Source organism: Mandrillus leucophaeus, unplaced genomic scaffold (genome assembly GCF_000951045.1).
Source record: "Mandrillus leucophaeus isolate KB7577 unplaced genomic scaffold, Mleu.le_1.0 Scaffold112, whole genome shotgun sequence".
In the NCBI taxonomy this organism is placed as follows: Eukaryota; Metazoa; Chordata; class Mammalia; order Primates; family Cercopithecidae; genus Mandrillus; species Mandrillus leucophaeus.
The window spans coordinates 1775584-1779326 of NW_012099432.1; the positions used below are offsets into that span (position 1 = coordinate 1775584).

The following is a 3743-nucleotide window of genomic DNA, read 5'->3' on the forward strand; positions in this document are numbered from 1 at the left end:
AGCACTTTTTTTTTTTTTTAACTTTTATTTTATTATTATGTTTGAGACAGAGTCTCGCTCTGTTGCCTAGGCTGGAGTACAGTGGCATGATCTCAGCTCACTGCAATCTCTGCTTCCCAGGTTCAAGCTATTCTCCTGCCTCAGTCTCCCGAGTAGCTGGGATTACAGGCATGCGCCACCATACCTGGCTAATTTTTGTATTTTTAGTAGAGACAGGGTTTCACCATGTTGACCAGGCTGGTCTTGAACTCCTGGTCTCAAGTGATCCACCCACCTCGGCCTCCCAAAATGTTGGGATGACAGGCATGAGCCACTGCGCCCAGCCAGCCTGAGAGTGTACTTTAACTCCTCTGCCCCGCATCTGCGACATGAAAAACAGGTCCAGAGACAGAGAAGTTCAGTGACTCGCCCACAGGTACATAGCTCCAAACCTAGGATATGAACTGGATCTGTTTGACCCAAAGTCCAGGATCCCTGGATCCTGACTCTCAGTTTTCTTGGCCCCAGACTCATCCATTCTGCTAACAGCCAGGCTGGCTGAGTCACACCGTTCTCCTAAGCCATCAAAGGAGGGGGAGTTAATGGAGGGGTGGAAGGAGGAGGGAAGAGCCTGCCTGGGACATTACACTCGGATAATATTCAGACTCCTCCTGGGTGCTCACCAGGCCTGGCAGTCAGGCGGCTGCTGAGCTCATCTTCTGCTCGCCAAGTTCATTCTCACCTCCCGACCTTTGCATTTGCAATCCACGCTGCCAGGAACACCATTCGTGAGCCATCCTGTGGCCGACTCCATAGGCCAATCAAGGCTCAGCCCAGGCCTCCTCATAAAATGTGACTGTACAAGGCATCCGAAACCCTTGGCGCTGCAGCTGTCAAGAACTGTATGGCGATTCCTCAGAAATTAAACTTTGAATTACCATTTGATCTGCTTCTGGCTGAATACAAAAAAGAATTGAAACTAGAGTCTTGGGCTGGGTGCAGTGGTTCATGCCTATATTCCCAGCACTTTGGGAGACCGAGGCGGGCAGATCACGAGGTCAAGAGTTCGAGACCAGCCTGGTCAACATGGTGAAACCCTGTCTTTACTAAGAATACAAAAATTAGCTGGGCGTGTTGGCACGTGCCTGTAATCCCAGCTACTTGGCAGGCTGAGGCAGGAGAATCGCTTGAACCCGGGAGGCACAGGTTGCAGTGAGCAAAGATCACGCCACTGCACTCCAGCCTGGGCGACAGAGCAAGACTCTGTCTTGAAAAAAAAAAAAATAGAATCTTGAAGAGATATTTGGTCACCCGTGTTCATACCAGTGTTATTCACCACAGCCAAAAGGTGGATACAACTCAAGTGTCCATGGATGGATGAATGAATTAACACAATGAGGTCCATCCTTCTATATCATGGAATATGACTCAGCTTTAAAATGGAAGGAAATCCTGGCTGGGTGTGGTGGCCCACACTTGTCATCCCAGCACTTTGGGAGGCCGAGGCGGGTGATCACTTGAGGCTGGGAGTTCAAGACCAGCCTAGCCAACATGGTGAAACCCTGTCTCTACTAAAAATACAAAAATTAGCCGAGCATGGTGGTGCATAAGTGTCTTCTCAGCTACATGGGAGGCTGAGGTGAGAGGATCACTTGAGTCTGGGAGGCAGAGGTTGCAGTCAGCCAAGATCACACCACTGTATTACAGCCTGGGCAATGGAGTGAGACTCTGTCTCACAATAAGTAAATAAAATGGAAGGAAATTCTGACATAGGCTATAACATGGATGAACCTGGAGGACATTATGCTCCGTGAAATAAGCCAGACACAAAAGGGTAGATATTGTATGATTCCACTATGAAGCGTAGATATTGTACAATTCCTCTGTGAAGTTCCTAGAGGAGTCAAAGTTGAGACAGAAAGTAGATCCCTGGTGGGTGCCAGGGTCTGAGAAGGGGATGGGGAGTGACTGTTTTATGGGGGCAGAGCTTCAGTTTGGAAAGATGAGAAAGTTCTGGAGGTAGATGATGGTGATGATGGTTGCACAGCAGTGTGAATGTGCTTAACGCCACTGGACTGTGCAGTTAAAAATAGTGAAGATGGGCCGGGCGCGGTGGCTCATGCCTGCAGTCCCAGCACTTTGGGAGGCCGAGACGGGCGGATCACGAGGTCAGGAGATCGAGACCATCCTGGCTAACCCGGTGAAACCCCGTCTCTACTAAAAATACATAAAACTAGCCGGGCGAGGTGGCGGGCGCCTGTAGTCCCAGCTACTCGGGAGGATGAGGCAGGAGAATGGCATAAACCCGGGAGGCGGAGCTTGTAGTGAGCCGAGATCGGGCCACTGCACTCCAGCCTGGGCGACAGAGCGAGACTGTCAAAAAAAAAATAGTGAAGATGGGCCAGGCACAGTGGCTCACGCCCGCAGTCCCAGTACTATGGGAGGCCAAGGCAGGCAGATTACCTGAGGTCAGGAGCTGGAGACCAGCCTGGTCAATGTGATGAAACCCCATCTCTACTAAAAGTACAAAAATTAGGCGGGTGTGGTGGCAAGCACCTGTAATCCCAGCTACTCAGGAGGCTGAGGTAGGAGAATATCTTGAAGCCGGGAGGTGGAGGTTGCTGTGAGCCCAGGGCCTGGCAGCAGCAGGTAATCCATAAAACATCTGAATGCCTTCAGGAAGAAGGGATGGGCTATTGTCATAACTATTTGACAGGGAAGGAAGCTGAGGCACAGAGAAGCTAGGAAACTCACCTCAAGTCTCACAGCGGACATGGGGACGGGTGCGGAGATGCAAACCTGGAGCTTTGACTCCTGAGCTCCAATTCAAACCCTGAGACCCCCAGCTCCTGCTCACGGAGCGCTCAGAAGACGCCAACCCCTCCGGGCTCCTATATTTACCACTAAACCCCTGGGGGGCGGGGGATAGTTGCTATCATAAAGCCCGGAGGGCTCAGAGGCGGCCGTCCCAGAGGGGATAGGGCAGGAGATGGAAGAGTCCAGGAAAGAAGGAGTGTTGAGGTCGGCCTGGTTGCCCGCTCCCAGCACCCGGGCCCTGTTCCCCGTGGGCCCGCGCCCACGCTCCAGCCCTCACCTCGCAGCTGCTGCTCGGCACCGTCTTGCGTCTCCAGCAGCCGCTCCACCACCTGCTCGTGGCGCCCCAGCAGCCGTCTCTGCTGCGCCTCGGCGCGGTTGGCGCCCAGCAGGCTGAGCAACCCCTGGCTCACCTCCTCTATGTCGCGGAAGGCGGCCATGACTACGCCGGGCCCCAACCCGCGCAAATTTGACTGCCCGCGGAGCCCGCCCTCTTCCCGAAAAGGTTGCTTTCAATTGGAATTTTTCTACGTCAGTCATAAGCAATAGCCAATAGGCATAGGGAGCAGCGTCTTGGAATGGGGGAAGCCGCCTAGGGTCTGGCCTGGTGCGCCTGCGACCACTCCTCCGTCAGTCATCGGCGATGACCAATCGGCGCAGGAAGTGGGAGGCTCCGTTAGCCCTCCCGATGCGCCTGCGCGGGATGAAAAGCGGCTGTTTATTTCTCCATAGGTCGAGCGCCTGCTCTGTGCAGGGCCGGATTCTAAAGGCAAAGCCTCAAGCAGCTTCTCCTGGAACTTACATCCTACAGTGTGTGCGTGGGATACACACAATAAGCATAGAGAATAAGCAGATTCTATGAGAGGCTGCATAGAAATGTGGCGTCTGTAGCCAAGTTACTGGGTTCGAATCCCAGCGTTGCCACTTACTAGCTGTGTTACCCTGGGCAG

General features: G+C 53.1%; 1 protein-coding gene across 2 annotated transcripts in view; it reads right to left on the bottom strand.

The window, feature by feature from the left end:
- Positions 1-3266, bottom strand: part of SPC24 (SPC24, NDC80 kinetochore complex component) — an 11183-nt gene extending 7917 nt beyond the window's left edge. Inside the window, exon 1 of one of the 2 annotated variants that reach the window (XM_011994781.1) lies at positions 3074-3266. In XM_011994781.1, the coding sequence (XP_011850171.1) occupies positions 3074-3233 (160 nt within the window). In that variant the 5' untranslated portion in view covers positions 3234-3266. The remainder of the gene's footprint in view (positions 1-3073) is intronic. The other variant, XM_011994774.1, reaches the window with a different exon arrangement.
- Between the last annotated feature and the right edge of the window lie 477 nt (positions 3267-3743).